At 41.0% G+C, this 15,948-nt stretch overlaps 2 protein-coding genes across 8 annotated transcripts in view; both read right to left on the bottom strand.

The window, feature by feature from the left end:
• Positions 1–4,923, bottom strand: part of MINAR2 (membrane integral NOTCH2 associated receptor 2) — a 12,800-nt gene extending 7,877 nt beyond the window's left edge. Inside the window, exon 1 of the mRNA XM_044446169.1 lies at positions 4,759–4,923. Within this exon, the coding sequence (XP_044302104.1) occupies positions 4,759–4,923 (165 nt within the window). The remainder of the gene's footprint in view (positions 1–4,758) is intronic.
• A 3,595-nt stretch (positions 4,924–8,518) lies between these two features.
• ADAMTS19 (ADAM metallopeptidase with thrombospondin type 1 motif 19) overlaps positions 8,519–15,948 on the bottom strand; it is a 106,457-nt gene continuing 99,027 nt past the window's right edge. For all 7 annotated transcript variants that reach the window (XM_044446853.1, XM_044446855.1, XM_044446857.1 and 4 more), the window contains 2 exons: positions 9,453–9,630; positions 8,519–8,750 (listed from right to left, as the gene is read on the bottom strand). In XM_044446853.1, coding sequence (XP_044302788.1) covers positions 8,599–8,750; positions 9,453–9,630 — 330 coding nt within the window. In that variant the 3' untranslated portion in view covers positions 8,519–8,598. The remainder of the gene's footprint in view (positions 8,751–9,452; positions 9,631–15,948) is intronic.

The raw sequence follows: 15,948 nt of genomic DNA, 5'->3' as shown, positions 1-15,948 counted from the left end.
TTGCCATTTCCCTTGTATTTTGGTCCTGCTCATTTGCTCATGTTGAGCCATATCACTGCACACAGAGTTAAAGTGGTTGCTTGTTTGCATTGTTTTTCCGGAGCTTCCACAGGTGCACTTGGGATTATTTGTGGCTGTTTCTGGGGAATATAGTAAGTGGGGAAGAGCCATAGCTTATGAATAGAGCACAGGCCTTTCTTGATGTGTCTGGTGAAAATGCCTGAGGAGCTACTGACTGCACATTAAAAGGAGTGATGCTGAGCCGCTTTTTGTGCCCAAGGGCTGGATTCAGTTTTGGAAATGATCCTGGGACCCTGTTCTGGTGGAGGGTGGTGCTGAAGGCAAAGGGGCCGGTACCAAAATACCGGCAGATAATGCCTTCTAGCTCTTAACTGGGAGTAACTAAGCCTAGGAGAGGCGTTTCAACCCTCTTGGAGGCAGAAAAGTCAGCACAAGAACCAAGAAATGACCAAACTATGAGGAGCTGGGAAAAACACAGAAACAGTGCAAAACCAGATTAACTCTGTTCCAAACTCCACAAGTAAAGCAAAGCAGCAACCACAAGCCTGAAGGAGAGAACGACAGAGAAGAACCCAAACTGAGTCATTGTGAAAATCTTTCTTCTGGTTATTGTGATGTCGTACAGAAGATTGATACCTGGAAGAGCCAATATACAGCATAAATGTGTTGTTTAGGGTTGCTTAGAAAAGGAATCATTTTGGGATGTGTAACACTGCATAACTGTGAAAGTTTGTCTTGGGCAATAAATGTATCTGTTCCTGATGGTACATATGGCGATTGTGACAAATTCATTCCTTTACCTAAGACAGTAATTCAGAATACCAGGATTAATGAAGAGCCTGGAAGGATAAAAGGCAGATTCTGGAAGGAAGAACAGCCATCTTTTTATGGCTCTGTGCCAGGAAAGAGCCAGAACATTATACTTCACATCTGTTAAGCATTTTCTTTATCCTGATTCTTATTTTACTCCTAAGAGCCAAAAGCCTTCCAATTACAACACTGCGATATTGTGGTGCAGACGTGAGAGCCTGGTGCAAATCCGGTTTGAGTGGTAAATTCATTGGGTAGCCTTAAGCAAAATCCGTGTCTTTCTGATTCCGTTTCTTCCATCTGGAACATTAGGATAAGAACAGCTTGCTGCTTTAAGGTTTCATGTGCACGAATAAAGATTGTAAAATGTTTCTAGGGGAAAGCGCTATAATCAGCCCTGTCCAGATCGCGGCCATATGCTCGAAGGTCGACTTACCACCAGATAGCGAATCAGGGGGCTGATTGTGTTGCTAGCAGATCAACTGCCCCAACTGCTGTTCGCCTGTGTGCCGACCTGGATCGGGGCCAAGCTGCCAATGTGTGTGTTGAAGCAAAGAAAGGGAAGACCGTGTCCCTCTGGTAGGTAGTGCAAACAACGCCAACAGAGTGTAGGTTTCTTGAAGGATTATTTTACCCTCCAATTGCCAATGAAATGAGACAGCAGGGAGAAAGAACAGACTGCCCAAAGCAGATAAACAAAACTGAAAGGAAAACAGTTGGTCTGAAAGGCAAGTAACTGGTTGCACTGGCTCTGAATATTCTGGAAACAAATGAAAACATGTCTAGGTGAAGGAAGCCCCCTTCTAAGCACTTAAAAGGAATGGGCACATTAATCTGAACTGCCTCCCAGTAAAAGGCCTGACAGACTCACATACACAACAGAGAGACGGCAAGCCCTAAGAGGCAACTATTTGCTAAAATAAAATGAATTCCAGAGCAGAGAATTTAGGTTACTCTTAAGGTTTAATGACTTCAGGAACCGGGAGGTCACTCACATCTCTTCTGAAAAGGAACACGCAACCCCTCCTATTCCGGTATTAACTAACCCTTAACCTCATTAGCCCTTTGCCCTAAAACAAAACATGCTATTCATCAACCATTTGCTCTACCCATGGTACATCGTGTTTGTTTTAATACCTGGAATTTGTAATCTATTCAGGTTTTCCTTATTTTTAGAGGGCGTTAAAAAGTAAGGCTGCAAACTAAGTATATTTAGTTTGAACCACATCTTACTGAAATCAATCAATAAGCTTACCTAGGCTCAGGCTAGATGATTCACTGCTATCAGAATGTATTCTATCCACTAAGGAAAGTGTTCCTATTTCATTTTAATAATATATTCTGCCAGAATACTCTGTAAGTTTAAAGTGTAGCAGAGTGGTGGAGTTTTCTTCATAGGTCTCATGGCTTTTTAAGTTATTTTATTGGATTGGACAATACTTTATTCCTCTTCTTTAACAGAAGAAAACTCCCTGAATTTTTGGAGAAAAAATAGAGAAAGACAGACAGAGGATGGATAAAAGTGCAGCACTGAAAATGTGTTCTCTTTTTTTGATCATTATAAACTAATGTGATGGAATATAATTGCTTTTCTAAATGAGAAGATATTTCAGATAAATTCTCATACTTTTGCTTCAGAATTCCTGTGCTTACCTTACTTACAAGGTGGCCAAGAAATGTGCAGGAGAGCAGCGACACTCATCCCTCCATCTCCCTAACGCCATCTTGGTTCCCCACACTTCAACTAAAGCCCAAGGGATGTCATGGTGGGGTAATTCTCCCCCCGCACACGTGGCCTTTTCAGATCAGGGAGTGCAGGCAGAGCAATTGAAAGAAAAGGAACAGAAGGAAACCCACAACCATAGTGCCATTGACCGCCTCACAGTGATCTAGGGAAGGTCAAAAACACCATCAAAAGAATTTCAAAATAAATTATAAAATGCCCCTGAATGAGATAGAAAAGTAGAGGCCTCTGTCATGGGAGGGAGAAGCAAAATGTTCAGGAAATTGAAGTTTAGATTTCAGCATAATACTTGTTCCACCTCTTCTCTGGAACTGGACCCAACACTGCACCCCATAGGGACAAAATGTCTCTCCAGTCACCACTCAGAAATTTAGCATTTGGAAGAGCATGGAAAGGTGCTGAATTCTTCAGAATGACAACTAGAGCTGAGCCAAAACTTCTCAAAAGATATTTTTCCCAGAAAAGAAATAGAAGGCCCCTCGAAATAAAAGGCCACTTTGGACATTTGAGATTTTCATGTCCCGGCAACTCAATTGGGGTAAATCATCACAATGAATCCCTGAAGTGTCAAGTGGCCAGGATGAGCCAAGTGATGACCCGGCTCCTCCTGGTTGCTCTCTTCTCCCCTCCCACCCCGCCACTGCTCACCGCTCACCTTCCCTCTCATTCCTCCAGTATCCCAGGAGAGAAGTGAGACACCTCTCTATGATCACAACCCAAGTTTAGCCCACCTTGGCTGTCAAATAGGGCTCATGCCCTGAAGCACAGCCAAGAGAATAGGAGAGCTGATCAGGAGACCTCTGGAGCAGAGAGGGTACCTGATCACTCTCAGGAATGGAGGGGGGAATCAGCTTGGCAGCAGTGCAGAAAGGAAAGCTCTCAGGTGCGGGCAGGGGTGGGCAATCAATTGGACCTCACTTCCCTAGCCCGGGACCGCTCAGCTGTGAGCGGTTCTCTTTGGCTAGCCACTTGGCAGGGGTGGCAACTGCCAGTCTCCACAAGCAGCTGCCTTGTTTTGGGCTTTCTACCATGATGGGTTGTACTGGTCAGGTCTGGATGCCACAAGAAGTATTTGTTGAGCAGACCATTGTACCTTACTATGGTTGTCAACCATGATAAATTGCAATGACTGATCATGACAGAGTTCACACAGCATGGCAAATGGGACAGTCGTTGTGGAGAGTTTCTGCTGTCCCTGAAGAATCTGGTGAAATTGTCCCTCCAGTTTCTCTGCTCACAAATAGGGTGAAGTATTTTGAGAGGCTATCACACACCACTCTAAGACAGATGGACAGGCACTTGTTTATTTGGGCTGGGAATGACTAGAAAAAAGCTAATGTGAAAGATGCAGTTGATGACCACCTTGATGGTCTGCCAAAAACACCTGTTGGAGGGAAATATCCCTAAATGCCTTTACTTGAAAAGTACATAAAACCAAAGTTGGATATAGATTGGCCTGCATGTGCTTTGCTTTTACGTGCTCAGAATGTGGGACCGCAGAGGAATAGCACTTCATGAATGGGCCCAGCACATCGCAGGCCAGTCTTGCCACCATGTGCAGGATTCGTCACAGTGGCTTGCTTTGGAAAGGGATGCTGAAAGCTGAATAACAGGGGATGTGCCCACCTGGCTTGCAGTGGGAGACAGCTGGCACACACAGACTTCTCCAGCAGCTACCATGTGCCTCAAGTCTTGAATACTGCCGGCCAAAGAGCTTTGCAAATGCAACCTAAGTGTTCATACAGTTCTGCTGAGATGGCATTCAGAACATCTGTACCGTTCAAGTTTTCTCCTTTCTGATAGGTTCTAATTCATCCATACTGGTGATTATTTTGAAGTGGCAGCAACTAGCTAACAGTGGATAACCTTCTTATCCAAGTGGCCCATTTCCCTGCCTTTTCATAGATATATGTTTGCCTGTGAGACTGATTCTAATGTAATGTAGAAATATGTCTCATACCTTCATAGGTGCAGCTAATAAATACTAATTAGCCAAAAGCAAAGGAGTAATACAAAGCATAAGAATCCTCTTGGGAGCTATTAAGACAGGATGCAGAGTTTTACACTGCGCAGGCTTTCTCTGCAGCAGGTACAGCAACAGAATGACTGGATGTCAGGACATGGCAAACTACAGACTGGAACAAATTCACATAGAAGCAAATTCAGTACGCAAGACTACTTACTTGTGAATAGACTCTGTTGTGCCACTGCTGTGCACCAGGAAAATGCGCCTCTGGAAAATTGGCCAGCCAGGTTTGCAAAAAGGCAGAGGTTTTTGCTAAGGACTTTACATCTAGTTGAAGGAATTTATCCGGATGGTTGTTGTTTGGCAATACGGAAAGATCCATCTTTCCCGGATATCTTAAAGAAAGCCAGTTGCTGCACAACAGAGCAACTTCCCTCTTCTTGTATAATTAATGCAGTGAGCAAGGATATTGCCTTTCTCTTATGTGAAACTGCAGTTGATCCTGTTTAATGTCAGGCAGGCTCATTTCCCATTGTCTGCACATGAAAAGGATTAACTCTGTTCTTCCCCTTAAAGGGTTGGTTTGTGTTTTCAAAAGCAAGTTTGAATTGCAAGGACAACTATAAATGTACCCATTAAATGTGACTTGTCAATAACTGCCTGCCTGTGTCTTTGAATGCAGAGCAGCAGCAGCAAAAGTGGCATTACAAAGGAGGTTGTTTTAAGACAATTTAAAAGCATTAAATTTGATCAATGAATATGAAAGGAAGCAGGCATAAAAATGTCACTGTGATTTGCAATGTGACATTCAGTTTTTGGCTTGTTTTTACTTCTAATTCTATTGCTAATGCAGTATTTTGTGTGTCCACTGAAAATAGTCTTATCTGATATGATAAATAGGTTCACCCTGGCATTCCCACATCTGAGCTAAAGGAATCTCGAGGGACAGTTCTTTATGTGGGGTGGAGCATGCAAAGTCACCGCAAATAAAAGGAGAGGGCTCATAGGCCAATTAACCACTTGAATAGGACTTTTCTGTCTGGATCAGGCCTGGGGTTGCCAGGTTGAGCATGGAATGAAACAGTGTGGCTTCAGTCTTTATCACACAATCTGTTTGGAAGTACCACTGAATGCAGCAGGATTTCCCCACCCCCTAGTAAATGGGTACATGATTACACTGCTGTGACTTTGCTTGGAGTTGTAGGCCTTCCTTTCTGTCTAAGCTTGGACGGGATTGCACCCTTTGGGGACCTTTCTGGGTGCTTTTGGTAGATTCCTGAAAGTATTTTCAGTTGGCAAGTCACTATTCCTCTTCCATGGGTTTTCCTGAATATTCCACAGATGGTTGCATTGGTGTCACAACTACTCTCAAAACTCAGAAAGCATTTCCAGACAGATGTCTCCTGGTACACATCAGTCATTGCTGATATAGGCTATAAGCAGATTTGCAACCAACTTTCTTCTGACACTGGTTTCCTTAGTGCTACTGTTCTGCCTATTTAGGGGTCATAGTTTCGACATGTGTACTGAGCCACTGGATCTGGCATAGCTCAGCACACATTCTATATTGTCTGCTGCGGGTCCTTTCTATCTCTTTAATTAATATTTTAAAGGAATGCCAGAACACTTCAATGGCTCTACATGTATAGTTTTAGAGCATACGGTTGGGGCAGTGGTGTTGGGATGAGATGGGATGGAAACCTTTCCATTTCACCATGGTGATTAATGGGCGGAGTGACCAGATATTTGTTTAATCATAACAAGTATCAAAGGTACAACCAAGAATCCAGAAATGGAAGGGACAATTTAGGCCATTGAAAACAGCCCAAGGCTTGGTGCAGGGACTCATTTTAAGGCATTCAGAGATGGCGGTTTTGTCCCCCATTTGAATGCCCTGCTTGAAAGCAACACGGAGCCCACTGCCTCACTCAGAAACTGGTTTCACTATGTGATGCTCCAATGTCCTTTTTTCTGATGTTCCACCAAAATCTGTCTTTTTTATTTTTATGTCCTGCAGTTTGGATGAGAGAGACTAGGTTCTGGTTCTCTTCTGTATGACAACCTGTTAGTTGCTTGAAAAGTGCAATCATGTTCCTTCAAGTATAAATATATCCAACATTCTTGGTTTCTGCTGCATAACTGGAAGAATTCCTCATTAACAGAAATGTTACAAGCAAATAAAATTAAATCAATGAGCAACTGTTCTACTGTGGGAGAAAACAAAATGAAAGTGGTTCTTTTATTATGTAAAAAGCTGACAATTCAGGTCCTATACTACTTTTTAAATTAATCGAGCATGTTGATGGTTTTATAGGATCTAAGAAAATGAAGCTACCCTAAATTCAATGGCATAAGAGGTTCTGCAGGCAGGTGTACTTCTCGGTACCTCTATGAAAAATGAACAGGGCTGGAAATTGCAAGGATCTTGGATAGACACCGCAAGTCAGAATAATACCAGGCCAGTAGTAATCTTACTACCAATCTTAGTAAATGCCAATTATTATTACATTCTAAATATCTTGTTTTCTCCATTCTGTTTCTATTGTCAATAGAAAAGCACCAACACAAGAATACAGGAAAAAGAGTTTATATATAATATATATATTTATTGAAGATGTAAAAATCAAGTGACTCATGTACAATATTTTCTCACAAGGAAAATGTTTTGTTCACGTTTCACATAACTGTAAAACTGTATCTTTATAAAGATCTTTAAAAAAAACAAAGAAGCAATTTACTACAAAATTATCTTCTAAAACTTTTTTAAACCTGAAAATTTAGCCCAATTCATGGTGAGCATTTGGTTTCTCCTCACTGGTCAAGCTCCAAGAGGATACACATGAGCACAGAGAGCTAGGCATGGAAATACTTAATAGCAAATGCCATGTTCAAACAGTACAGACTTCTTTCGTAGGATGTTACAAGCTCTAGAACGGTGTTTCTCTACACTACATCAAACAGTGCAACAGAGATTCAGTGTAAATCTTTACAGTGTTTAATTGATTCAATACTTGTGTTCAAGTATATGTTCATGCACATGATTAAAATCCCTACTTTGCCATTTTGTTCCATTTTTTGTTCATAAAAGTTTATAAGTTACAGTAGATCATTTCCTACAGTATGTTTCTAAGGGCATGAAGAAATCCTACAAACATGAGGTGTCCCAACCATCTCCAGGGTGCATTCATACAGAGAACATGGACTAAGTCACAATCTGTTTATACAGACTGGCCACAGCTTTCAGAATGGATCCCCATGATTACATTGGCTGAAAAATGTGCTGCATGGTTATGAAAATGGATCCTGGGAAGCTGAGGCTATGTCCAGAGATGTTCTAGGTCAAATGTTACATTTGCCATGCAAATGCACCCATGGGAACAGTTCTGAATGTCTGCTACAGCCCTTAGTAAGATAAGAATTGATTTCCCAATACATTCTGTAATATCACTTGTTCAATGTTGTTAGCTTAACTCACCCCAAAACCTGTTGCAAAAATATCTGAAGTCAATCTGACTCTGAGCACCAAAAAATCACAATAAAACAAAGTGGACTTCACTTCTGTATACAGCAAAACTATTCATCTAAATAAAAATTAAATTCAGGGTAACATGATGGCTTTTCATCTGGCACAATGCAGTGGGCAGTTAAGTGTATTTAATTCCCATTAACTTCAAGTGATCAGGACTACAAACTTAACCATGTACAGTATTGTGCTAATTATTTCTCATTTGGGGCTTGGGGGTAGGAGAGAAACAGATTACCCTAATGCATATAAACATTTAAAATAGTAATTTTTAAAAAATTCTGATAAATGTATCCAAAATAATTCATATAAAAATTAACCATGGAAACTCTGAGAATTCCCCCCACCCCCAAAAAAGCTATTTAACCAAAATAAAACATGTATTGGCAGGCAAAAATAAATTAATTTGATTAAATTATATGTAATCTGATAATATTTGGTCTGAAGAAGCGTGCTTGTGTGTGAGTTTATAAATAATGTGACTGCAAATTGCTGAAAGCCAGCCCGCCAGCCAGCCCGCCTGCCTGCCAGGGGTCAACTCTTCTGTTGCATCTTCTGCGCGTAAAAGTCCCTGCATGTCTCACAGCAACGCTGATACCATCTCATGTCCTGGCAGAGGTTCTTCTCTCGTATCACTCTGCAGTATACCGGCCACTGGTCTCCCAGGCACTTGAATGTTAAGGCAGCTGCAAAATGATGCGAAACCAATCAGTGATACCAGCACATGTGCATACCTGGGTGTTTTAAAGGCCCCTAACTGCATTTCCGGGGTGTAAAAACTGATGTTCATCCATACGGATGTATGGTATGAAAGTCTCTCATCACTTGTACATTTAAGGCACATTCAGTTTAGGAATTAGAGACATCAAACGGCGTTCTGGCACTTAGAAACAACCCTAAGCAGCTTACTAGGAAATACGAACTATTAAACAGAAGGGGAGTATCTATCCATTGGATTTCAATGTAACCAATTTATTGTGGCATGACCTTTAGCTTTAGGTAAGAACTCTGGAAAATTTAGACAAGATGCATTCCAGAGAAGTGGAATCATTATATTTGAAAAAGTAGCCCATGTTTAATTAAAACATAAAACATACAATTAATCTCCCTCCACGGCCCCGGAAAGTGCAGACTCTACCTCCTTCCCATGTAACTTTCAAGAACTCAAATAGTGGGCATAGATAGAGTTATATCAAGTCTATGGACTGGTTGCGTGAAATGGATCTGAAATACAGACCTAACATTTTTCTCCCAAGGAAAGAAATGAGGTATAAAGAAGCCAGTGGTCATACGTATTTGGTCCTGGAAAAGTTAAGAGAAAACACCACACAACGCATGCAAACAGGCCAAGAAGGGGAATATTGCTACATGAAACCACAATCACCTACCTAACCTAGGCGATGTGATTGTGTTCACATTAATCTTTTCGTTGCAGGGCTGCAGGTGGCAAGGTCTGTAGGCGGCAGGCTTTTCAGAGGAGAAGCACTCATTGCCATGCCGTCCTGTGATCTTGTGCATGCACTGGATGACTCGGGACTGCATGCCTTTGCCGCAGGTGATGGAGCACTGCAAAGAATATGGGAGAGACAGTTATGAAAAATGCTGCTCACCCACAATCCCAGAGTTTATTCAACCTAGGTTTTATGAACTTTTACATAAATGTTACTCCACTAGTTTTAAACCAATCAGAAAATAATGCAAGGCATAATGTTGAGCGGTACTATTAAATTAGATTTATACCACTTATTCCATCTCCAGTATGCCTATGACTAAAAGGACGAATATAGCACTTCAACACCCAGCTGGAATGAAACTGTGGGCTATGGAAGAAAAGCTCTAAAAGCTTCCTATCCGTTTTCTTTTGCAGAGCACAGTTACACTTCGCCACTCACAATCTCGTTTGAAGGTTTTTGTAAAAGTGCCATGTGAATTACTGTCTGCTTGTCTGTTTCTGAGAGAGGGCCTGTAAGCCCTAGAATGGCTTCCAGAGTGTTGCTATTGGCATTTTCCCACTCAGACACACATCACTCCTTCTAATAACAAACTCAGCTTGTGAGTGCCAAGGGGAGAGTAGCCAAAAAGAGGCCACTACAAAGCAAGCAAGGAGGAGTTATCAGCAAGGGGAGGTGAGGAGGGGGATTGAGCCCATGGCCTACAGAAGTACAAAATGTCTTTAGGAGCAGGGCAGGAACTAATGGGGGAAGAATCCTAGTACAATCCAAAAAGAACAAATTGTGCACGCTGGCCACAGAAAGTCTTTTCAATAGATAGGCACCAATAGTGGCAAGTGATCATGTTGCACTCATCCATGAACTGTGCAGCTTTGGCATGTTATAAATAAAAGCACCATTGCTATACTGGTCATTATGTTTTAGACCATGCTTGACTGGCTGTGTAGAGAGAAGGCATGTTCCTTAATAACACAGATGGCATAACACGACATAGGCATTCCAGTGCACAGTATGGGCAACTGAAAGTCACTGTTGCTTGCGCTCCCTTCACTGTCCTACTACTGGGGTAGGGACCCTCTTCAGCTCTGGATGCAGAGTCCCTCTCCAGGAGAGTCTCATTTTCCTGTGGGCTGTACCAAAGGCAGGTTGAACCAAACCAAAAATGCAGACGTAGGGAAGATAATATGTCCAGGATGAGCAAAAATGCCACACATTGTCCTGGTCTTGCATCTCCTTATGAAGCACCTGAGTCTTACTGTATTGCTAGAGGATCCTCTTGTGAGTTGACCCATGCCTGTCTAGTGCTTATATCAGTGGCTGGAAGGGTGGCTGAAACGGTGGGGGGAGCTCTTCCAGCTGTAATCCAAGGTGCTTCATAAGGCGATACTGCAAAAGGGCAGCACAGGACATCTTGCTAAACTAGGAAAAGTGTGGCTGCGTAGAGGTAAATAGAAAGCAAGCACAATTTGTGACATCATCACTGTTCAAGCACATAGCAGTTCTGATTTTCAGGTTTCTGGAGGCTGAGTGGATGTGAGATAGTCCTAACTCTGGCCTTAAATTGGCATTGAATATCCTGATTTGATCAGTGAATATCCTAGTTTTGAAAAGGAAATTTAAAATACACTGGAGTGGGGAGAGTAATTATAATCTGATTACTTGCAAGATTACTCGCACGATTGCCAACGTTTAACTGCAGGAGGTGATGAACATGCAAGCCCTTCATTCCCACTTGCCTATGTGATTTCCAGAGCTTACACATGTTAAAACTGACTTAATGGGTCTAGAACTTACAACCATTGTAATGAGCATATATGGATCTTCCCTGAAATGGATGAATATTACATAAATGTGAAACAGAAATTTTGCATGTCATGTCTATGCCACACAGAAAGAATTCAGTGCCCTGCTGAAATACCCGTGCTGCATTTCTGCTTTCAGAGACATGGGGTGAGGAAGGCTCCGAGTCTTCCTGCCACCTGCTGCCCATTTCTGCATCCAGTCTCCAGCTCCCATTCCTTGAGGGTCAAACAGTGTGTTACTTTAACAAAGTAGCTAGATTGTTGTTTTATACAGATCTAAGCCTGGGGACTTCATATGGATCAGGACCCAAGAGATATGACTAGAAGACTTTAACCCTTTGCTCTATGAAGCATGTAGGGGAGATGATCAAGACTGGGAACACAGCAGGGTGGGAGGTAAAGTCTTAAATTGTCTTTACCCCCCACCCCTGCCAATATGTCGTGAGCAGAGCCGGCTGGAGCCGGGGGTCAGACTAGATGGCCCGGGAGACCCCTTCTGACTCACTCTGTTTCTATGTTTCTAATCTGTGTAATTACAGCTTTTTTAAAAATAATGGAATGCACATTGCACAATTGAATCCTTCTGTAACAATTCCAATAACCTACACAGGCATACTGGCAACTTTCTCTTTTCAGAGTGAAACTGAGCATTCCTGACATATTTTTTTCTGCAATGAAGGAACAGAAAAATCTTAATACTTTTGGAATTGCTGTTCAGAATTTCACCAACACAGTGAAAGATACAACTCCCTCACAGGCCAGAATAACTTACATCACAAGCCACAGCTTGGAGGGAAAAAAGCACAAATGTGTCAGATTTCAGCACTTTTTAACTTGCTGTACCTGAAGCAAGTTTCCAGTGACCGCCTTAAGCGTTATCATTATCATTTCGATAAGCAGAAGAATATTCAGACCTATAATGATAGAACCTTTTGTTTCCTTCTTTTTATGTGACTCACCTGAACAAAAGAGGTATTCCTGTGCCCCTTTATTTCACTGCATGGTAACAGAACTAACTGATCCAGAAATGACATTTTTCCTGGAGCTCCACACATCCGGCTTTCTCACCAGAAGCTACTACTTGGGTGGCTGTATATATACACTGGATACTGCTGCAGAAATATGCCTGAATCACATTTTGACACATAACTGGCAATTCTGTATGATGAAAAACTCACAAACCCAGAGCTGAATTGATTACTGAAGTTACACAAGAGGCTTACAACAAACATGCCTTTTCTGCATTCTGGCAAATCATCCAGTTATAGTAGCTTATCTTATAGATAATTGAATTGTGGTATGTGGTTTGTAATTTGCCTACTTTAAAAGAAACATCCAGGTAATCTAGAGTATATAAGTGATGGCTGTAGTCTTTACTTTAGTTATAGCAACACAGCTGTTTGCTCCCAACTACCATTCTACCATAACTTGGTGGAACATGAACTGATTTTAGTAAATCAGATACAGAGTTTGCCATCAACAGAAATGTATCACATATGCACTCAGTGTACTTCATGATGAATATAATTGCTGATGAGTATAATTGATTAGTAAGTGTTCCAGTACAACCCCACCCCCATTTTAAGTATAGACAAAATGTTCTAATATGCAGCCAACTTTTCTTTTTCATTTAAATAGAAGCAAAAGCTTTTCTGTAACTCTTTGAATTCTGAATATAGTCCTAAAGGTAATGTAAAACTGTTCAAGCATCCAGTTGAGCATAACATTCTAGACAAAGACTCTATGAAAAAAATGTGAAAACCATTTAAAAAATAAAGGTAGGTTGCTGGCTGGCAAGTCTCTGCAAAAGTAGTGGAGATCTATTTTGATCTTCTTCGACATAATTCAAAACACTAAACTGTAAACACTTTAACAAACAAACTATCTTTGAACTTGGCACCCCTAACTTTTACCCAAGTGTCTGTCTTTTGTCTTCCTGCCAGAGATATATATTTTGAAACAAATACAGAATACTTAGACCGACAGCTGAGGAAGGTGCTGTAATGCCCTAGTCACTTCCAGCTGGCCTCAGTAAGAAGTAAATTAGGGGAAAAATTGTCACTGGCAGAGAGCAGCTTTTAAACTGTGTACCTTAGCCAACATAATAGGCAACAACTGCCGAGCTTGATAAAAATCTGCAATTGGAAGTGCCAATCTGTAACAGTGTTAACAACATAGACTTGGACAACTTCTTCCAAGAACAAATGATCACTCTGGTTGCAATCCACAAATCACTTGTTCCAGAATGATTACACAGAGAACATAAGAAAAACAAGAAAGGCTGCATCTTACCAAAGGCTTCCTGAACACACACTAGAAGAGAAGCTTGAAAAAAGGAAGTTGTTGCAAGTTGGCCTTGGAGCGATTGACTCAAAAAGCCAAACCAGGCCAGGCCTAACCTTGTGGCATGTTTTCTGGTCCCAACCAGAATAAATCATGAGCACATAAAACAATTATCTTAAAGGATTTTAAAATACATGTTGAGTTTGTCCAGGCTTCCGTATTCTGGTATGTTCAAAGACCGGACAGCAGCAGGCAGGATGGGCCCTGCCGCTCTAAGACTGTAATCCACTGCAAAGCAGACTGTGAAAGGGAGGAGGAAAACATTTGTGCCCTGCAGACTGCCTCCCACATACTCGAATGACCAGCTAGTCTCTGAGGTTCTTGAAGTTACTGATGAAACCATTTCTTTCTAGGTTTTTATCTCAGTGCCAGAACGTGCACAATCCTCTCTCTCTTAAAATCAATTTCTTTTGAGTGGGGATCTCACCATGCTCCTCCATTTGAAAGTAAACCGTTTCTATTCTTCACATAGAAAACTACAAAGTCTTTGAGAAGGATGACTAGTATATTTCTTTCCAGGATAATCTCTTTTTGAACCAGGAAAGTTCATCATATTCTGTGTTAAAATCATGAACACTGTATCCCTTATTACACCATACACAGGATCATTTCACTGAAGGGTGTGGGTTGTCTAAATTTCAGCAAAATTCGATAAAAATGGCTGAGTTACAGGAAAAACTGGAGGCAGAAGAATTCTTACCCACCCATTCTTCTGAGGCATTTTCATCCAAGTTTTGTTGACATGGTAAAGATAGGTTCACCTTATCTGGCTGGAAGTGCAGATGATAAATGTTTTAGACAATGTAATATGAATGCCAATGTCCTTTCATACTCCTTGAAGATGTACATTTTCAGATCAGTGAGGGTGAGAAAGATGGAAAAGGTATGTCCTGCATGTGCGATAGCAGCTGTAAATATGGTGCTGTGACTGAAGGAGACACAGGCAGCTGCCTTTTGCAGAGCCAGACTCTTGGCCCATCCAGCCCAGCTCTTGAGAGTTTCAGGCAGAAATCTTTTCAGCCCTACTTGGAGATGCCAAGGACTGAACTTGGAACCTTCTGCATGCAAAACACATGCCTTTCCCATAAGCTACAGCCTAGTTTCCACTAAGATCCCATATCTTACAGCCTTTGCTCAGTCCCCCTGTACCTCATAATTAACTAGTGTGGATTAAACTGGTTAAAAAAAAGTCCAACAATGAAGGAAAGACAGCTGACAAACTGCAAAACACAGAAAAGATTTAGAAAAATCTGCACCTTCTCCAATTGAACAGCTGTTATACCTGGGTACTTTATTTTTTAACAAATAACCATATTCTTAAACTATACTTAGAAAGCAGTGGATGCTCAGTATTGCCCCTGAAGATGACCAGGGAGCCATGACTACAACACATGCTCTGGCATGACACTTTACTTTATAAACTGTAGTTTAAGTATGGCCAATACTTCCATTTTGTTTTATATTGAAATTGAATGTGTGCTGGTTCAGTTAATTGTATGGACACCTCTACTGTTTTATGGCTTTAATTTGTGAACTGCCTTGAAAACTGATGCAAGATATGTTAAATAATAAAGTAATATACAGTTTCCATGCTTTTTGAGCAAGATAATTTTTTTAGATTTATCTTTAACTGATTTTTAACCTTGGAGTACTAGGTTCATTTTAAATTGGTTGCTTTTAGACTTCAAGTATTTCTATATTAATTTTTGTTTCATTATGACCTAGCAAATAATTTATCTTGCTTTTGTACAAATCAGTGTTCAGCTAAACTTTTTTCTCATCCTTATAGGTTTTCTTTGAATGTAAACACTTAAGTGTCTCCTAGAGCAATCTCTATTGGTCTTCCATATATAAGAGAGAGGGGAATGTATGTTCACTCAGAAATTCCATGAGACTGCATTAGACTTCCAAGTTTAGGCTTGAAGCCTAATACTTTTTTAAAACTGTTCCTATTTTTTCTCAAGCCCATTCTGAAATTAAAAGTCTTAGGCTCACGAAATAAACATGCTTCCCTTGCAAATGCACCATACTTTTTATACTTTTAATTTTCAGCACAGTGTTCTTTACTTGATGTGTCTTCATTAAGCAGCTGGATGCCTCCTAAAAGTGTTTTCTACGAACTGTTTCATTGCTTTAAGTTGAGATATTTTATCTTGCTCAGATGAGCCCCTTCAGAAAGCAATTTCCCTCTAATGTTTGTCAACATCCAGAATGTGGGCAACTGACTAACCAACACGGGCACCAGGGCCAGACAACAAAGCTAATAGCCAAGCTCCAATCCCAACCAA

This window comes from Varanus komodoensis, unplaced genomic scaffold (assembly GCF_004798865.1).
Source record: "Varanus komodoensis strain SLA01 unplaced genomic scaffold, ASM479886v1 scaffold5, whole genome shotgun sequence".
Taxonomy (NCBI): domain Eukaryota; kingdom Metazoa; phylum Chordata; class Lepidosauria; order Squamata; family Varanidae; genus Varanus; species Varanus komodoensis.
The sequence above is the reverse complement of the archived record's forward strand: the minus strand, read 5'-3'. Positions and strand labels throughout refer to the sequence as shown.